At 36.5% G+C, this 20,647-nt stretch overlaps 1 protein-coding gene across 1 annotated transcript in view; it reads left to right on the forward strand.

The window, feature by feature from the left end:
• Window positions 1–3,911, forward strand: part of LOC126974745 (transcription factor SUM-1) — a 32,197-nt gene extending 28,286 nt beyond the window's left edge. Inside the window, exon 4 of the mRNA XM_050822358.1 lies at window positions 255–3,911. Within this exon, the coding sequence (XP_050678315.1) occupies window positions 255–328 (74 nt within the window). The 3' untranslated portion in view covers window positions 329–3,911. The remainder of the gene's footprint in view (window positions 1–254) is intronic.
• The last annotated feature ends 16,736 nt before the right edge of the window (window positions 3,912–20,647 follow it).

Here is a 20,647-nt window from a genome sequence, read left to right on the forward strand (position 1 = left end):
TATCATTATTTAATCCTTTAAAAGTAACAATTGGTTAGAGTGAGAGAGGAGGAGCCTGCCTACCGCTGACGTATGCCTGAGAGAAAGGGAAGACTGGCGCCGTAACGCGTTACGTTACGAAGCGGTTTTCCCATAAGAAGTTATCACTTAAAAAAGTAATTTATGTATGCACATTAAGCGCATTGAAAAAATATAAAATAATAAAGCTATTCCTGTGCATGTTTAGTCGTTTTCATTATTTTTATTATTTTCAGCTGATCCGTCGTGCGGCTTGAACAGCTTAGCTCGCCTGCGGTGTATAGTACAAGCTATAGCTAAGGATAACTGACTAAGGGCCCTTGTACACTGAATGGAACGCACGCGCGTTATTAGTGAACCTAAAGACACTGAATTGTTAACAGTATGTTTTAACAGCATTTGTTACCCAGGACATAAAAACACAAATACAACCATAGAAATTTGAATGAGAAGGTACCAGAAACGATAAACCATCAGCTTAAGTAGTGATTTAGTATTAATAGGAACGTCTGACGTGAAATTATCAGTTATTTATCTATTAATTAATTAATTACAACAAAATGTATATAGTATTTTCTTTGATTAAGGCGAGTTTTACACATTTAAATAAAACACTTATTTAATTTTTAATTTGGTTTACTGGTTTTTTGGCAAACGTGATCTGGAAATGTCTTGAAACGTCGGTTTAGCTAAAATAAAATAAAAAAACTTTTACGCAAAATCTCATGTAAAAACACAGTTACAATTACACGCGTAACATAACTTAAATATTATACTTTAACCTTTGAAAAAAGTGTTTTATTTAAACAAAAAATATATATGATGATCAATCAATCAATCAATCGATCAATAAATAATACGATTTAGGATTGGAAACTGTAGCACACTAGATTTTCTTTTGCCTCTGTTCGATTGATTGAGTCTCTTGTTTTATCAATCCCACTACCTTCACGGCCAGGATGATGTATTAACTAGATGTGCCCAAAAGTGACAACAATCCTACAACCTGAACTTATCCAAATGTTGTGAGCTTTTTTAGTGTTAATTCCGCTAAGATTTGTCTTTTAATCAATGTGACAAGTGTTTCGCCGCTACACGAGGCATCCCCACGAGATGTTGACTCGCCAAATTCTGGCGCGAGACTGTAATTCTCTCAACAACATTTGGATAGTTACGGATTTCCGCAAAAATAACGCTTACTTCAATAAAAATTAACTTGAACTTATTAAAAGTAGTATAACACATTGGACAAGCTTACCTCTTGTTCCTAAAATGATAACGTGAACCTACTACTTACTGATTTAGTTAAATAATATTCTGATTTTGGTAATAATTAACATTTTTACATATTGTTTCTAATGTGGTGGAATTTTTCATTATAATATAATAATATTTTTTACTAAAAATCGAACTTACGTATGAACGGTAATGTTTTATAATGTAAATCATAAAATTTAACTGAACGGAAGTTGGGTACGGCTTCTGAGGCCTAATATACCATAACAATCACCCTGTTTCTTAGATTGAGTTATAAGCAACTACCAAATACCAGTAAAATGACAGTCAATGATGCAATATTGACAAATAAATTGCGATTACAACCATCATGGTGGCGATCAAAATAACGAAACAGAAACTCTATTTATTATTTCTTACAACTTTTATATGTTGTGATCTCGTTCATGCGCCATATTATTATTATTTCCTTGTCACATCCAGGTACATACTTTATCCTTGTTTAATGATGACGATTTCAAAAAGTGTGAAGTTACCAAAACTAGACAGTGTAAAAATGTAGTTATTATTAGATTTAAAATGAAGGTAGCGAAACATCACGTAGAATTTAAATTGTTATTATTTTTATAGTTGAATAATTATTATGTATTTGGTATTCAATAAAGGACAATGCCGGAAAATGGGCTATATTGCTCACTATCATGCGTAAAATTGTCTCTTAAATTATAATTTCGCATATATTTATTATAAATCAGATGCGAACAGGGGTTTAAAAGTTATATTAAAAGAAAGTAATTTATCGTTTCGAAACGAGTGAAAAACCCAGTGATTTCCTGGATTAACTTATTTTTCTGGTCGGTGATTTGTGTTTTCTTGCATAGTTTAACGTCTAGTCCAGCAATCCTACACTAAAACTGACAACAAGCTTGTAGTAAATTGAAATTGAAAAAATCAGATAACTACATATTCCCTGTTTATATCTCAGTGATTTTTGTTTTACATAATCTTGAGAATATTTCTAATGTTCTACCGATGATTTGGTTAAGACGCAAGAATAGCCCAATTTTCATACAAGGATTGTCCTTTGATATTATTGGCTCAGTTACGTAGACAAACATTATTTATGGAAATTATATTTTTGCAAACAGCTTGAAGAACCTAATTTGGTACTTCTGTGACAGAGCGAGGTTTTTTGCCGTTCCTAGTATTATTTCAATTATCTAACGATTGTTTAAGCATTATTAATTGGACGTGGTTCCTGAAAAACGTTTCAAGCCACAAACATCACATTTTAAGGAATTTGTGTTTAAAGCTTAATATATGCTAGTGTAATCCACACATGTGGGTTGGGCTACTAAGTCATGATGTCATTTAAAGAGTAACAGTAGGGCTGCCATTTTTTGTCAGTCCGTCAATTTGAATCACGTGACCAGTCAAAACTGGAAGAACACAAATGTTCTTATCTCAATTTCGACAATATTGTAGTTTGGAACGTTTTTCTGGAATTGCGTCTAATTGTGAAAATAAATTAATAAATTAAAGTTAACATTAATTACAAATTATGACAATTTAAACCCCTTCCACTGAAATATAGAAACAAATATTTTTTTAACATTAAATTTTATGCTAAGGCCAGTGAGACAAGAAAAAGAATGTAAACAAATGGACAAATCTCTGTCCCTATCTTATATTATTGCTTGGAGGTCCCTATCACTCGCACGCAGTAATGCCGTCATATGGTCGACGATAGCTGTCGTTGCGTGTTTCGTGGTACAGGATATTGATAGGTTATTGACATACGATAATAGAAACATCACTGTTTCTTCTGCATATCAACATCGCTATGCAGACGACAGTACTCGTGATGACGTATACACGAGCCATGCAGGTCTCTCTGGGGAAATCGTCGACTAGTGCCAAGAGAAACTTGTGTCTTTTGTTTTATAATGAAAATAAGGGATGATACGAGCAGGACGTTCAACTGATGGTAAATGACACGCCCTGCCCATTACACGCAATACAGTGCCGCTCAGGAATCTTGAAAAACCCAAAACTCTGAGCCGCACTACAATTGCGCTCGTCACCCTGAGAAATAAGATGTGAAATCTCATTTGCCCAGTAATATCAGTAGCTACGGCGCCCTTCAGACCACATTAATGCTTCACGACAGAAATAGACGCCGTTGTGGTACCCATAATCTAGCCGGCATCCTGTGCAAAAGAGCTGTTATTGTAAGAAAGTAGTTGTTGATTTATTATGGAATCACTGACTGGCAGCTCTAAACAATATTCAAAGATTTCGATGAAAATGTTTTGAACCCCTGAAACTTTGTTAACATTATTTACCTCGTTTTGTTGGCCTTACTACACACATACGAGGCTGTAGACAGAAATAATAACAACAGTAGTCCAGTGTTCAGTTCTTGGTTTGTATTCTGTTAGGTGCTTGAAACATTTGTATAATAGAAAACTTTTTACAATGAAAGTACAGACTTGAATCAGACAATAAGTACAATAAGAGATAGTATGTATGTATAGTAAAGAACATTATGTAAAAGTATCCGATACTCGTATGATACATAAACATATTTAATTATTATTTAGTTAATTTATTGCTCAGTTTGTAAATATTAAGAATAAATTATTTTAAATTTTAAATTTGTTTCTTTTTTACTAAATCCATTCCAAATCTCGTAATCTCAGTCGATTATGCGGTGAAGGAAATGGAAGGCAAAGCCAAATTGTCTTCAAAGATACTAGAATAGAGTACGGCAATAGTTCAAACCGGGCCACATTCTGTCATAGAGAATTGTTATCATCTGTGGTCTGCATCTGCATCCCAATATTAGCTCGAACCATTTCACTGCGTACAACTCAGAGCTGCTCGAATTGCCGAGATCCATTGCTCTGTGAAGGATTAGATCACCAGGATTTGCATAGAGACGTCGCTTCATTGTGTGTCTTCTACCGCATCTATCACGGGGAGTGTTCCGAAGAATTGTTTCAACTGATACCTGTCGTCGAATTCCACCTTCGCTCGACATGCCACAAATTGAATATAACTCCCACAATCTGGGTGTGTGATCATCCTCAACAGTGCTTATTTCAAGTGCAGTGTTTTCAAGCTTGCTTGTGCTTTCCGGAACGATAAGACATGGATACCTTCAAACTTACTTCACAACTACACAAAACCTTTAAGGCCGGCAACGCTCCTGTGATTCATCTGGAGACTATGGGCGGCGGTGATCACTTAACATCAGGCGACCCGTTCGCTCGTTTGCCCTTCCTCATCAATTAAAATTCCGTTTAGTCCATACAAGCTATACCTGACTTTTATATTAAGTGGGTTTAAGTGGAGAAAATATGCATTACTTGATGTTGGTGATGGGTAAGTAGTTCTTCTGTTTTTATTGGATACTTTGGGTACATAGACCCCAGATCTGGCTCGAAGCTTTGCCAAAGAATAAGTTTGGCGCAATTCAAAGAAGGATCGTAACTTCAGGCTACGACTTCAAAGCGGTTTGCTGTTTATAATATAAGGCGGTTTGGCTTATTATTCAATAGTTTGATTATAGTTTAGTATTGTTTTGTGTAAAAAATTCCTATATAACATCTAATTAATAATGTTATAGTATGTTAAGTTACCTTATATCATAATAATATCAACTATAAAAGGCACAAATTCGGTCTCGCATGGAGTACTGTTCTCACCTCTGAGCGGGTGCTCCCAAGTACCAGCTTCTTCCATTTGACCGCATACAACGAAGAGAGGCTCGAATTATCGACGATCGGCTTTATTCTGTGTCGTTGCGTAGATATGTGGGTTCTCTTTGCATCTTCTACCGAATTTTTCTCTGGGAGTGCTCAGAGGAGCTCTTCGGATTGATTCTAGCGGCCGAATTCCACCACATTACGTTAATGTGCTAAATACCACCCGCATAACGTTGACGTCTGGTATTTCACAACCGCGCGTTTTGCAAGAAATATCTAGCCACGCACAGCAAGTTTATGGCATCAATTACCGGCTGTTGTTTTCTCTATACCGATACGACTTAGGGACCTTCAAAAAAAGAGCATACTCCTACCTTAAAGGCCGACAACGCATCTCTTGACACTTGATGTTGCGGTGACCATGGGGTTGCCTAACCATTCCCCATCCCGCCAGCCTCTTGCCCGTTTGCCCTCTCATGTATAAAAAAAAGTATTAGGTACTACTACGTACTCAAAAGATAAATCTTTCTAAAATGCATCCACTATATATATGGAATAGAACGGTGAATCTTAATAGTCAAGATATTTGAATATCGTATGAAATACTTTTGAAATTAGGTAACTTATTATTACGGACAAAGAAGGCAAAGGCATGTCAAGTGGAATCACAACAATGGCATCGTCATCAACGCTGAGAAAACTAAACAGCTAATCATACACACTCCTTACCTGTGTCCGACTAAATGTCCACCGCCAATTTATGCTCATAAATATATTGGTTTCACAACAACATGTGTACAAATCCCAAAAATATCCCACTAACTAAGGTATTAAGACACTTAATAGGGACGTACCAATCGTATATTCACCACTTCGTGGTCTTCTCTCGCCGCGCCCACATGGGCGCGGTGGGGGAATGCTGATCAGGACTTTTCGTCCCCTGCAGCAAGGATCACTCGCCGCCCGTTGAAACGGGCGGGTCATTGGGGGTGAGAGTCGTTGCTCTCTGCGGTCGTCTTCTTTAATTTATGGTATGGTTGGGGGAGCGCCCCCCCCTTTGTGGTCATCTTTTTGGAGCTGAGGGAGCGCCTGTTCCCTCAGCTGAGATCCGGTGATTGTTGCCGGTTTGCGCGGGCCTTGACGATCAGCCCCGAAGAAGAGGGAGGGCGATCAGCCGAGCCGCGCGCAAACACGTCACTCTACATCCTCGTCCCGCACGAGATCACGCGGGTAGCGGCGGCTGTCAGGTGGCCGCGCGTGCCAGGGGGCCAGATCTCGCAGATGATGGAGAGCGGACGAGTCGGCACGCGCGAACATGTTGACGGCGAGACGACGAGTGAAGTCGTCCAAGCCCTCGACTCTTAGGTCCCTCTGGATTGTTTGGTTCCTCACGTACCATGGTGCGCCCGTGATGCGGCGGAGGATCTTGTTCTGCACGGTTTGCAACCTTTTCCGGTTAGTTAGATTCACGAGCGCGTACCATGCAGGCGCGGCGTACGTGAGTCGGCTGCGTAGGTGGGTCTTGTACACCAAGACCTTCACCCTCAGAGGGAGGCTTGAGGAGAGCACTGGACGAAGTAAGGCCATCGCGACGTTTGTCGACGCGATGGTCTTCGTGACGTGCTCGTTCATGTTGAGCCGGCGGTCGATGGTGACCCCGAGGTACTTTACCGTCGGGGACCACGAAATGTCATGTCCGTTTAGCTGCAACCTATGCTGGCCAGTGTGCACACTCCCAGTCGCGAGCGCCTGGGTTTTGCCAACGTTCACCGATAGCCGCCACTTCTTGAGCCATTCTGGCAGGGTGTCCAGCTGGCGCTGCCTCTTCACGGCGGCGTGCGTTAGGTTGAGTGACGATGTAATATACGCCGCGTCATCTGCATATAGCGCCAGAGTCACCGACGGTTCGAGCGGGATGTCATTTGTGTATTTTGCGTACAGCAGGGGAGAGAGACAGCTCCCCTGCGGTACGCCAGCAGAGATAATCTTGGAAGCTGAAATGGCATCGTCTACCCTTACTCGAAACCGACGGTTTTCAAGGAAGTTGGCGACTATCCTCACCAGGCGGGGAGGTGTCGAGGTTGCAGCTAACTTGTGCACGAGTCCAGTATGCCAAACACGGTCGAACGCCTTCTCCATGTCCAGGAATACTGCCACAGCTTTCTCTCTTTTGTTGAGAGAAGCGGTGAGGGTGTGCAGTACCCTGGACAGCTGGAGCGTGGTGCTGTGTTCAGCGCGGAATCCAAACTGTTCTTCCCTAAGCTCTATGTAGGGTCTTAGGAGTGACAGCAGGAGAGATTCGAATATCTTAGACTGGGTCGCCAGAAGAGTGATGGGCCGGTAGCTATGTGCTAGTGCGGTGTCTTTCCCCGGCTTCGGGATCATAATGACGAGGCCTTCCTTCCAGATATTTGGAAAGTACCCCGAGCGCAGGATGCCATTAAAGAGTCGCGTCATCGCCGCGATGGTTTGACGCGGCAGATGACGCAGGGCGGCGTTTGTGATACCATCCGCGCCCGGGGCTTTTTTGGGCCTCGTCCGAAGGATGCAACTTCTCACTTTAGTTGGGGAGAAGAACACCGCATCTTCTAGTGCCTCTACCGGCCGTTCTAGATATTCAGCGATCTCTCTCTCAAGTGCTGTCACGTGCGATACGTCGTCAGTTGGATTCGGCTGGAACTGGCGTTCAAGGTGTTCGGCGAAGATGTCGGCACGCTCTGCCGCTGCGTATCTCAAGGTTCCGTCGGGATGACGCAGCGGGCGAGCTGGGGGCGCTAGATTTGTGATTTGGCGGCACAGACAATGAAGAACTGATACATCATCTGCGGCCTCGCCAATCGTTTCCTCCCAGCTCTCGGCGGCATCCTCTTCGAGCTTTTTCTTGACTAGGCTGCCCAGCCTATTAAGACGAGTCTTGAGTGTTGGGCATCTGGTCACCTGCCATCTGCGGCGTAAAGCTCGTTTCTCGAGGATGAGTTGCCGCAGTCTTGCGGGCAACTCCGGCATCTTTCTGGACTCGGTCTCCTTTGTCGCGGTGGCCAGCGACCGCTGGATACTCCCCGTGAGGTCCACCATTACTCACCAGTTACATATTAAGTAAGGTGACAGTTCTATAATAAACTTAGATAATGCGTCCTTGATGGCTTAGGGCGACATCTATGAACAATATCAAACTGTAATCGATTACAAACCTTAACAACATGAATACATGTAGTTGTATGCCAATTGAAAATGTAAAAAGTTGTATTTATTTAGGAATATAATTAAATAATAATTTTTCATGGTCTCCTCATGTCGATTATCTTTGTGAGAAATTAAGAATACTCCTAGGCAAATTCTACCACCTTAGTTTTAAAGTTCCTCTAAGCACATTAAAATGCCTGTAGATATATATCTATGGTAGATTCCATAATGAGTTATGCTCTTGATTGCTATACTTCTAAAACAAACATAAACAAATTAGAATTGTTTCAGATAAGATTTTTAAAACTACTTGCAGACAATAAACAAAAGAGAAATGTAAAGATAACTATAAAAAATTATTTAAAGTATGTAGAATACTACCTTAAAAATGAAATATTGACTTGCACTACACCACCGTGGCAATCAAGAGCGTAGTCCAACCCTGGTATCACCAGACAAGGTCTACATCTGATGGTAAATATGAAGTACCTAGAGTTAATAATTATTACGGAGATAGAACATTAAAAAAGAGAATCCCAAATATATTAAATAGTTTACCAGCAGATATAAGACACGAACCTAATAAAATAATGTTTAAAAATATGTTAAAAAAACATTATATTGACAATCTGGACATATTATATATCAACATTTAAATAATAAGAGTACTTAGTAATGTCAAATAAAATTGTGAAAAAATTTTCTCCTCCACGTTTATAAAAAAACTCCATAACTTTACATCTATTTATGTTACTAAATGTTATAATTTATAATTTGCTCTGATCCCACAGACAAGCCATCAAGATGGTTTTGTGGGACCATTATTCTATTTAGTCATTGTAATGGCAAAGCTGTAATAAAAAAATAATAAAAAAAAAATGTACACTATACAGCCAAAGTGAAATAATAATTATATATCATTGAGTGAATCAATTCCGCGAAAAAACGATGCAGCGATGGGTTGTGACGAGACGGTTTAAAAACAAAAAACGTTCGCGTCCAGGAACGCCTGACAGAAGTTGTAAATTTAACTAATTTAAGTTGAACTTAAGTGGTCGCTTACTGTGGGCCTTATGAGAAAGCTCATGGTCGCTTAGAGGGCAATAGATAGGCTCGGAGTTTCCCTGCGAGATCGAATCAATAGACACATAGACCAAATGATTGCGAAACCGAAGTCGCAGATGGCCGTTGGGCCAGTAAAGTCCTCGAATTGTAACCACGTACCGGAAGACGCAGTGATGGAAGGACCCTCACAAGATAGACCGACGATCTGGTCAAGATCGCCGGAATACGTTGGATGAGGGCAGAGCAGAACCGATCGTCGTGGAAATTTTTGGGGAGGCCTTTGTCCAGCAGTGGACGACTTCCGGCTGATGATGGTGATGATGAAGTTGAACTTGATTATTACTTTTAAATTATTGAATATTATTATGATAATGCGAGGAAAGGTTATTAATTGATATAAATGATTCTTCTGGTGTTCCAAGAGATTGTGGGCGGCGGTGATCACTTATCACCAGGTGACCCATACGCTCGTTTGTCCTCCTATTTCATAAGAAAAAGATCCAATATTTGAATTGTGTTAGTTAAGAGCGTTTTAAAAATAATAATAATAATATCAAAATCTATCTAATATATAAAAATGAATTGCTGTTCGTTAGTCTCGCTAAAACTCGAGAACGGCTGGACCGATTTGGCTAATTTTGGTCTTGAATTATTTGTGGAAGTCCAGAGAAGGTTTAAATAAATATGAAAATGCTCGGAATTAAATGTAAACAACAAATTTGTTTTTCCTTTGATGTGTCCATACATCATTTATATGAGAGAATTTAATGACGCACGGTTTGACAGTTCTGCTGTGAAACAATTTCATTACGACAGCAGGGTGCATATTTTACGAACTAATTCTTGATGTTATGATTGACAAATTCATAAAAACATTACTTTATTTATTATTTACAGAACAACGTCTGTCGGGTCAGCTAGTATTTAATAATAATAATAAACTGTATAAATATAAATTGTCCTATATTGGACGCATCAAATCAACCTTTAGAGCTTGAATTCTATGTTTGTGTAAGGATGTCAACAGTAATCACGACCATGAGGGTCGTAATTAGTAATCGCATCCAGTTCTTGTCATTAGTTTTAAGTTAGGTTAAGTGATAGTAAATAGTCTGGTTAGTCCCAGTTTCCTGGATTTCCCCCAAAACCAGATGTACATGGGGCACACTAAAAGTTTTGCACTTCTAGCTAATCGGAACTATTTGAATTTCGAATGTTATATTTTTTGAAACGTTGCAACCTTCTTACTAATATAAAAAACAATTGGTGGAAAATCATTTGTCAATTGTTTTATATCACCCATCAAAGTTCTACATACGCAACGAAAATGGAATTAAGTCGAAAAGTTTTAGAGCGATGATTTTTTATGATTTTAAAAGTTCTCTCTCTCCGCAATACTTCGCCGTCATCGAAAATACTGCGGCTAATGTTAACCAGGTAATTGAAGAAAACCCGCGGATTACCTATGAGACAATTTGAGGACTATTGGCGATTGGTATGAGCCAAATTCAGAAAATTTTACACGACGAATTAATGGTTCGGAAACTTTGTTGTCGTTGGATCCCCCATGAACTGACAGCGGAGCAAAGCGCGCGTGGAATGGGGCTTACAGATGCTAGTAAAGTACGACCTCGGACATTCCAATGCTGTTTATGACATTGTCACAGGAGACGAAATGTGGATTTATTGTTTTGAACCCGAAAATGAGAACAGGCCAACAAAAGTGAGGCAGGCGAGAAACGTTCGTAAAAAATGATCGCATTTTTTCTCCCAGCTACGGGTCCCATCTGCACAATTCCACTTGAAGATCAAAAGAGTGTTAATGCCGAGTGGTATTCTACCATTTATTTATACAGGATGTTAAAAAAAGTTCGTGAAAGACGACCAAAAAGCCGCGTTCTCCGACATCATGACAACGCTTCTTCACACACGGCCAACAAAAGTAAGTAATTTTTAGCTTTCGAAAAAGTACAATTCGTCACCCAGCCTGCACATAGCCCCGACCTAGCATCCTGTGATTTCTGTATTTCCCCGAAAATCAAAGATTTGATGAGAGGTTTCACTTTTACCAATTCCGAAGGGTCAGTAATGGCATTCAATCAGCACGTAGAAAACATGCCTTAAGATCGGTGGTCCTCCTTTTTTAAAAAATGGTTGGATCGCATGAAAAAATGTTTAAAATGTAAAGGATGTAATATTTTGTTTATAACATGTTGTTTATTTTAAGTTACTCAAAACTTTTAGTGTAACCTACGTATTAGTTATAAGCATAATAAAGTTTTATCCTTCAACACGTAAAAACACATGTAGTTGTAGAATAAGTTTCTGAGATCTACATATATGTATAAGGCTTAATTGTAAATTGCTATCTAATAAGTAGATTATACACTGATTTGTTAACTATAACAAGGCACCACAAGCAGCATGTATTTTTTGAGTTAAGTGAATGAGAGAATTTTGATATTGATTGTATATCGAACACAGAAAATAATTCGTAAATCTGTCTGGTTGAGCGGTTTAATGCCATGCAATCCATTGATTTCAAAGCCATACGTTCGACCAACGGGAATGCCAGACATATAACTCTGGGAGGAGCGAGAAATACTGTAAGATTGCCAAGCGCCGCCTATAGTGACATCTAATAATCTATTTAACATCATATCAGATATATTCGACATTGATTTATACGAAGCAAGTTGGGTTTGGACAAGTCAAATGTCTTATAATGTCGGGGTTTATTTATACGGAGACAAATCGTTATGTTTTGTATTTGCAATTCGGATTTATAGACCAAAGTCAATAATTGTTGAAACCAAAAAAAAAATAGTAGGATGAAACCCATTGGAAAAGGAAGAGAATGTATAACAAAAATGAAAGGAAAAATAAATTACGGGCGATCACGGACTAGTAAAAAAAGAAGTACTCCACGCCGTGATATTAGCAAGTGAAGCACCTTTATGCTAGTGTGTGTGCGGTTACGAGGTATACCAGTTACACAATTTTTTCTCCCTTAGATAATCATATATCCACAAATACTTTTATATTATTGTTTTTACATTTTTTAACAACGCACAACGGCATTTTTAAAATATTTTATTGCGACGCAAACTGATCTGTCACAGACGATGGCAAATCTCATAATGGCGGCCGATCGGCTTGTATTAGTGTAAGTGTATGCGTGGGGCTATGTATTTACACGTTTACCGGCTTGTTTTGGTGCCTCACTGTTATGTAAGGTGACACGGAGTCCTTATTTTTATACTCGTCCGTGCGGGCGATATGAGATCGGGAAGTGGAACTAGGGGGTTTAAGGGTAAAAAACGGTTTATCTCGATTTCCGGCGAAACTACAAGTCCTATGGAAAAAAGTTAAATGGAAGAGCTGTAGATTGTAAAAAGATCTACAACTTTTGTTGTTACACTCTTTTCACATAACCTCAAAATTGAAGTAACCAAGTTTTGGGTTTTTTATTGATTACAAGTATTTATATAAATAAGTTATTTAAATATCAATGCGAAAATTTAAGAATTTACCCACATTAAACCACATATACAGATATCAATAGATTTTTTAAGAGTTAATGTAAATTTATTTTTGGGTAATTTTTGTGCACGGTCAGGCATTTTATTAAATTATTTAATACACATTCCGTATGCTTTACGTTGAAGCAATGAAGTAGGTTGTGGTCTCTCCAAAACCAGTCTATGATCATTTCTGGTGCAGCGCATATCAACCTGTCCAACAGTTTTATATATGTTTTTTAACGAACATAGTACATGCTTCCAATATATTCATGCTAGCTAGTGTAAGTATATTCAGCTTGCACAATAGTGGTTTACAGCATTCGTACGGGGAGATACCTAATACAGCCCGAACACATTGGTTTTATTTATTTTGTTCCTACGAAAGCTCATTGAAAATGAGTTATTGAACTCCATTATAGTAAGTTTTGTTTACGTCATTTTCAAATTTAAGAATGTCAGAACTATTTTTAGAAGTTAGAGGACCAAGAACACTTCCTTGGGGTACGCCACTATTTGTATTCTCATAGGATAATATATATTTAACGATTTCATTTTATTATATACTCTAGTAATTTCAACACACTGTAATCTATTTAAGATAGGACGACATCCATTGTAATCCTAGACCTCTAATTCCAGATTTCTCAAGTTTGTCTAATAGACTATTGTGAGAAATAAAGTCAAAGGCTTTCGACATATCAAAAAATAGTACAATTACGATAAAATTGTAACATTGATAATTGTTATGATTTTGTCAATTAGATTAAATCCAGCCAAGGTCGTGGATAGCCATGACGCTTTAGCCATATTTTTGTGGTTAGAAATATATTTTTGATTTGAAACACCTATAGGCGAGGGTGAACCTGATTGTTGGCGTGGCGATACAGGCCGTGGCGACGCATCGCCACGCTATATGATGGAATTTATTATGTACTTATACGTAATAAGTAAGAAAATTCAAAAGATCCGCCACACAGATATAAGACAAAGAACAAAAGCCATTGACGCTCAGCTATTCAAAAAAGCTTAAATGGCGATAGGCTGGACATCTTGCGAGACTTAACGTCCTTGAATTAAGGACTAGGACAGAGAAATAGAAGAAAACCAATCGTACGCTGGGCAGACGACATCATAAAAGTAGCAACGATTCAATGACCGCGAGCAGCACAGAATAGAGAGTACTGGTCATCTCTGGAGGAGGGCTTTTGGGTTGGCTTGAGGGTTCTTGGTAACGAAATAACTACCTATATCACATCAATTAAACCATTATAATATATTAATATTTTTAAATTAATACTAACATTTATTTAACTATATCATGTTGTGTTACGTAGTCTACTAATGATTACACTACACTACTACTTGCATTAAAGTAAGTAAAATGAAATTGTACCTGTAAGTAACTTTGCATGCACATTGTTTTTGAAAATTATTATTGTTCTGGGAATACCAACAATTAAAAGGCTTTTTATTTTTTCTTAAAATTATTTGAATGTTTTTTAAGAACATTTATTTGATGTCTTTTTTTTAATATTCTTTTTTGAAATATTTTTAATATTTTGTTTTAATAGAGATGTTTTCCTTTGAAATATTTTTTTTAGCCTTTTTCCGTTGAAGTTTCACCTTCTTCTATGTGTATCTTCTATGTGTCCCAGCACACATTTCGATTATATATTTGAACTGGCAATTACTATACTCTAGCTCTGCCCAAAAACGGACAAATAACATTCATATTTCATAGAGTTTTTTTTATTATAATTAATTTTTGCACACTGAATACATTATTTTAGGAGTCTTGAGTAGTTTTTGTATTTTATTTTGTGTTTATTATATATTTTTTTGTAGTAATTTATCCTCAACTTAAATTTAATATTACATTTATTTTTGATACCGTTAGCTATCCATTTCGGAGGTAGGTAACAATTTATTAACTTAATTTTAACTATCTGAAATCTATAGATACAATAAACAGAATAAATTGTAAAATATTTTAAATGCTTCATTAACATTATCTTGTTTCTACATATCAGAGGGTGAGATGTTTTGTAAACATAAGGCGACACTAAATGCCAGCTACCTTGAGCGATATGATTTCATGGCTGCCGGCCCGCCATCTATGTAACAAAGCCAATATTTTCAAAATTCTTGCGTGGAAAACAGTTTATATGCTTACAATCCTCGTTATTCACTACTAATCTGAATAAATGAACCTACAAAAAAAGTACAAGCTATAAGAATAACTTTTCTGAGAGAAGCACCAAAAAAAATGCGTCACGCCATGCCAAAAAACTTGTTTAACTTCAAAGAAAATTGGTAGTTCAAAAAGGCTCGGCAGTGTTAACTATAACCAACAGCAAGCATTAGCAACCTACAAATAAGACTTAAAGATATGTGTAACAGGATTAAGTAGTGTTCATAGCTCGAAATGCTATACTTTCACCACGAAACTTGTCTAAAAACACTATGTTTTCGTGTTGTCTGCTTACTCTTCGCCATAAGTAGTAAAATTGTTACTCATATCTCTTTTAAAGATGAATAAAGAGTTTGTGGGGATTCAATTGAAGTGTGTTGGAATTTGAATCATTTACTCCGTTTCGTGATCTGGAAGACCAAGAGGTACATAGTATTTTTTTTGATTAAGGCGAGTGTTACACATTTAAATAAAACACTTTTAAAGGATCAAAACGCGTGTAATTGTAACGGATTTACACTAGATTTTTGCGTAAAAGTTACATTACTTTTAGTTAACTCGACGTTTCAAGACCTTTCCAGATCTCGTTTTCAGGGGGACTGAGACCCGGGTGAACTAAAATAAAAATGTAACTTTTACGCAAATATATATGTAAAACCGTTACAATTACACGCGTTTTAATCCTTTAAAAGTGTTTTATTTAAAAAGGTATTACATAAGTAGAGCTTACTCTTATATTACTCATGATGTGATCAACACGAATACACGACTTTTGTCGCGTCGGTGTGTTTATGTGCTTAGTGAGGTTATAGCTAGTCAATAAATCATGATAATGTATTGTTTGCCTATTTGATCTTAATTTGTTTATATTTGTATCGCCCATTATTAAATTTATTTTTCCCATATTTTTTGTAAGCTTATGTAGGTAAAAGGATGTCAAGTTTGCTTAAGAAGAACATCGGGTTAGAACTAGACTAACCTATTGCTTGTATATAGATATATAGTGCACCTAGCCATAGATTAAGGATTGATCTCTACATACATACTAAGTATAAGTTTACACTAATTCAAACAAACAATATATATATAGACAAAAATACAAGTTGAGTACTACCCCAATTATAGGCACAAATAACATTCATCTATACTAATATTATAAAGCTGCAGTGTTTGTTTGTTTGTTTGTTTGAACGCGCTAATCTCTGGTACCACTGGTCCGATTTGAATGATTCTTTCAGTGTTGGGTAGTCCATTTATCGAGGAAAGCTATAGGCTATGTTTTTTTTTTTTCAAAATTAGGGATCCGTAATAAAATTGCTATTTTGTAACACAAGGTGTAAAATCGAAAACCTATTTTTGCGTGCGCTGCAATAACTATTGACAATAGAACAAAATGATGTACAGGCTATAATATAGGCAATATTTTATTACTCATAAAACTATCGCGTGAATTATACTTTATATGGCAAAACAACGTTTGCCGGGTCAGCTAGTTCTTATATAAAAAGCAAGTACATTAATAAGTAAAAATTTCTATGTTTTAAAAATTAAATCACTATTAAATTAAATTACAACAAATACATAATTAAATTATTAATTTTATAGTAATAATATAATAATTAAATGAATCTACAGTTTTTACTTATAACAGGTTAAAAAAAACAATTTACTAACAATAGAATAAATAAAATTAAGCTCATTACATTATACAACAAAGTACAGTTTCTAACCGCTTTACATATATCTCGTAGTGCGGATTCCACACAGAAGTGCAATATTCTAGGATACTACGTACGAGACAGGTACAAAGTACTACTATAGATATATACAAGCAATAGATTATATTCTAGTACTTCCACAACATATAATTCAAAATTTAAGGGTTCAGATAATTGACTAATTCCGGTTAGACAATTTCAAACTAAGATAACCAAGGTAAAGGATGCTCTACACTTCGCTCATAGTCTGAAATGGAAATGGGCTGGCCATGTTGGGAGATATGATGACAATCGATGGACAATTTACACCACAAAATGGAAAGGACCGCATGGACGCAAGGCGTGAGAAGTAGTGGTCGCCCGGGCGCCCGGTGGCAAGACGAGATTGTATCCAACGCAGGGAGAGACAGGATGACCATTGCTCAAAAGAGAGAAAAATGGAATTCTTTGGAGGAGGCTTTTACCCTGAGGGAGTCCACATTAGAAGGAGATTAAAGTGGATTAGTAGTAGATTTATTAAAGTTAATTAGTAATATAATTGTAAAATATTAAACTAAACAATTTTATGTAACTTTTTTATGTATGTGTGGAGTTAAATAATGCTATTTTATTATTATTATTATTATCTGGAGATTATAAGGAATAAATCAGTAAATTTTTCAATACTATACACAACATTTCGAGGTGGGCCCAATCGCCGAACAAAAAAATCTCCTTTTATCTTATTCTATATCTCGATACACTCTAAATTAAGATTTGCAATTTTAGTTGTAGAATATAATAATACATATTGTAATGTTAAGAAATATGAAAGAAAACAAAATATGAGGAAACTAGCCTGCATAAATAAGTTTTGTCTATCTAAATATAACAATGTATATGGTAAAAGAACCTGTAACTATGTATTACCTAGGATATTAAATACATTACCTAATGATCTAATAGATATATATCTGCAAAAGAAAAATTTCAAAGTAAAGCTAAAAAAATACTATCTAGAAGCTAATAACCAGGAATACCTATGATGTATATTTTTCATAATACTACTATATGTTATATTAAGTCTTAAGTAATTAAAACAATTATTGTAATGCGAACTTAGCGCTCGCACATAAACCTTAGAGGTTGTGCGAGTATGTCTCTATTATTATATATTTTAAGATAATTTTGTTCATTGAATAAATAAATAAATGTTAATACATGTTTCAAAGAAAGAGCAATCCAAGACTAAGGCGACATGATATGAAGCTAGAATATCAATTATAATCATTAAATCCATTAAAACACTTCCTGACCAACAGAGTTGTTCATATATGGAAAAGATTGCCCAAGGATGTGGCTAAATCAAAATCTGTTAATCAGATTAAGAATAGACTGGATTAATATTTGAATAGATATGTCAAATTATATAGAGGCATCAGCGAAAGATGCTTAGTCGCTACATAAATAATAATAATATAGTTAAATGTGCGATGTTACATTATAACGATCACCAGTGGGAGGCTCCTTTGCACAGGAAGCCGGCTAGACTATGGGTACCACAACGGCGCCTATTCCTGCCGTAAAGCAGTAATGTGTAAGCATTACTGTGTTCCGGTCTGAAGGGCGCCGTAGCTAGTGAAATTACTGGGCATATGAGACTTAACATCTTGTCTCAAGGTGACGAGCGCAGTTGTAGTGCCGCTCAGAATTTTTGGGGGGTTCAAGAATCCTGAGCGGCACCGCATTGTAATGGGCAGGGCGTATCAATTACCATCATCAGCTGAACGTCCTGCTTGTCTTGTCCCTTATTTTCATTAAAAAAAACGAAGTTTTGTGAAAAAATAAGAATAAAACTCATTTTCAAATGGAATAGAGATATTTGAATTAAAAAAAATAGGTTCACAAAATGTAGATAATACGGATAAAGATAGAAGTAATATTAAAATTGTAATTCACCTTATTGTAAATATAGTTGTCGCAAGTTGCGTCTCACAGCAGCGACCTTCCCCATGCCCAAGCCACCAGGGTCATTCCATCAGGACGCATGCCATCGCGGTGAGTTACTACCATTTGGCTTTAAAACAGCTGGTATATTAAGAGCGGCAAATGCCCATTGCATGACTTTTTTTTTAGAAAATAATGATAATAAGACGTTTAACTAATGGTAATTGATACGCCCCGCCCATTACAATGCATTACGCTCAGGATTATTGAAAAACCCAAAAATTCTGAGCGGCACTATCACTGCGCTCGTCACTTTGAGAGATAAGTTGTCAAATCTCATTTGGCCAGTAATTTCACTAGCTACGACGACCTTCAGTACGAAACACAGTATTGCTTACACATTACTGACCTGTATAGCCGAGTGGTTAGCAATCCTACCTACTAAGCTAGAGGTCCCGGGTTCGAATCCCGGTAGGTGCAAGCATTTATATGATGAATATGGATGTTTGTTTCCGAGTCATGGATGTTTAAATGTATTTATGTATGTTTATATGAATTTATGTATGTTTAAGTATGTGTATTGTATTAAATATATCGTTGTCTTGTAACCCATAACACAGGCTATATATGCTTAACTTGGGGCAAGATAATTTGTGTAAAAAGTGAGTCAATATTATTATTATTATTACTGCTTCACAGCAGAAATAGGCGCCGTTATGGTATCCAAAATGTAGCCGGCATCATGTCCAAAGAAGCCTCCCACTGGTGAACTGGTGAATTCATTAATGCTGGACTGACGCTTGATACGGCCTGCCGATTCTAGGCAGGAAAGCCCGTGACGTTCAAGAGCTTCTATTTTCACCTATTATAATCTAATATATAAAATTCTCATGTCGCGGTGTTTGTAGTTAAACTCCTTCGAAACGGCTTGACCGATTCTCATGGAATTTTGAGTGCATATTGGGTAGGTTTGAGAATCGGACAACATCTATTTTTCATTCTCCTAAATGTTAAGGGTGGTCCACGACAATTTTTTTTTTTTTATTTAATTGTGATATTTTTTTTTTAAATTTGTTTGTGTATGAGTCAGCATTAAAAAATACATACAACTTCAAATTTTCACCCATTTACGATCAACAGTTACTTTTGTATCGCGATTTTAATATCGGCAATACAACGTTTGCTGGGTCAGCTAATATAATATAATGAAATAAATTTACTGTAATCTTATCTTGATTGGTCTTGATCGCAGGACAATGTCTAGTTTAACAATATGTCAATGTTTTAATTAAAGGTTTGTCAATGTAATTTCGATACAAAATATATTTATAGTTGTTGTTGAAGCAATAAATAATTGAGAGTTGCAATAAATTTCACCGTCTGGTTCCGTATGTAACGCAACGTCACGTGTTGACTGTTGAGAGATGAAACGTTGCGTTACCTGCAGCTAATTTATTATAGACGTAGAGTTGACTAACTAAAAATACAATATCTAATAAATAGCAGTTTTGTAAGCGCAACTATTTTTGTGATGGAAATTTCCTAACTTGTGTTTTATTTTTTAATCTGATCTAAGTATATGAGAGAGAGTGGATATCGGATAGGCACCTCGGATATATTTATCCAACCTAGGATTTTTCCTTTAAGAAGTGTCTTTGAATGTATTCAACTTTCAGTTTGTTTTTGTTGGTAGGTGTATTTTTTTTAATTATACTCGGACACTGTTGCTTAAACAAAATTGATCTCAAGTTATACAATTCCAAAATTTTATTATATTTATAGAACCAGACATAATAACTTATGTTAAACGGAATCATATTGGGCCACCGCATTACTATTTAACTCTTTGTCTATGATTATAATTTTACAAATTACAATCACAGATAGGGATGTGAGATTAATGGAAAAGAATCGACTAAATGAAAATCGATTTATACTTATTCAAAATTAATCGATTTGTCAAAAATCGATAAATTATAAAAATATATATTTTTTTGGATTATATAAAAGTACATGCTTTTCATATTCCAATAAAAGACCTAAAAGATTCATATTATGAATCTATCAGATTAAAAA

The sequence above is a fragment of the Leptidea sinapis genome, chromosome 33, assembly GCF_905404315.1.
Source record: "Leptidea sinapis chromosome 33, ilLepSina1.1, whole genome shotgun sequence".
In the NCBI taxonomy this organism is placed as follows: domain Eukaryota; kingdom Metazoa; phylum Arthropoda; class Insecta; order Lepidoptera; family Pieridae; genus Leptidea; species Leptidea sinapis.